Raw genomic sequence first — 728 nt, 5'->3', positions numbered from 1 at the left:
GTTCCTTTCTCTGTCTGTTGTGTTTGTTCTGGAGCCGAGAGCTGGGGGGGCCCGGAGAGTCCCGGCTGGACACGGCCTCAGGTGCCCTTCCCGGATCTTCCAGGCAGGCCGGTGCCTCTCGGTTCCCAAACCTGCATTAAAGGGCTGTTCTGTCCCTGCCTCGCCCTGTCTGCTTGTGTGTCGCTGTCCCCTCTGCCACTGCAGCCAGCGGTGCCCCTCTGTCTTCTCTCTGCTGACCCCAAACCCTTTCCCCTGGGGCGGTCCCTGCTCTCCCTTTCCTCCCCCAGGCACGAGGTGCTGTTGCCCCCCGGGGCTCTTGGGCAGCCTCAGCCCAAGCCCTGGGGGGTTGGGGGGTACCCGGGCCCCAACCCAGCCCCTTGGGACCATCCCCACCTTGCACCCACCAACAGGTTAAACTCCCTGGCAGCCCCGCACCAGCGTGACTCTGTTTACCACCCCGGGGGGTGTTATTTATAGGGCGGCCTGGCTCGGGCTCTTGATTCAGCATTTGTGCCTGGGGCGCAGCCCTATTTATAGCCCCCACCGCGGCGCAGGAGGCAGCTCGCTGCTCCCCAGCCTCCCCGGCCCTCCCGGGGTGCCCATGGCCCAGGAAACCTTTGCCTTCACCTCCTCCGCCCTGCGCTCGCTGCGGCTCCAGCGGGAGCTGCTGGAGCAGGAGGATCGCCGGCGAGCCCTGGCTCGGGAATCGGCCATGCGACGGATCCTGC

General features: G+C 66.8%; 1 protein-coding gene across 1 annotated transcript in view; it reads left to right on the top strand.

The window, feature by feature from the left end:
• Positions 1-140, top strand: part of HROB (homologous recombination factor with OB-fold) — a 2,172-nt gene extending 2,032 nt beyond the window's left edge. Inside the window, exon 8 of the mRNA XM_035895407.1 lies at positions 104-140. Coding sequence (XP_035751300.1) covers positions 104-140 — 37 coding nt within the window. The remainder of the gene's footprint in view (positions 1-103) is intronic.
• Positions 141-728: the final 588 nt, after the last annotated feature.

This window comes from Egretta garzetta, unplaced genomic scaffold (assembly GCF_000687185.1).
Source record: "Egretta garzetta isolate BGI_Z169 unplaced genomic scaffold, ASM68718v1 scaffold1715, whole genome shotgun sequence".
NCBI lineage: Eukaryota > Metazoa > Chordata > Aves > Pelecaniformes > Ardeidae > Egretta > Egretta garzetta.
This window is presented reverse-complemented; position numbering and strand designations above follow the sequence as displayed.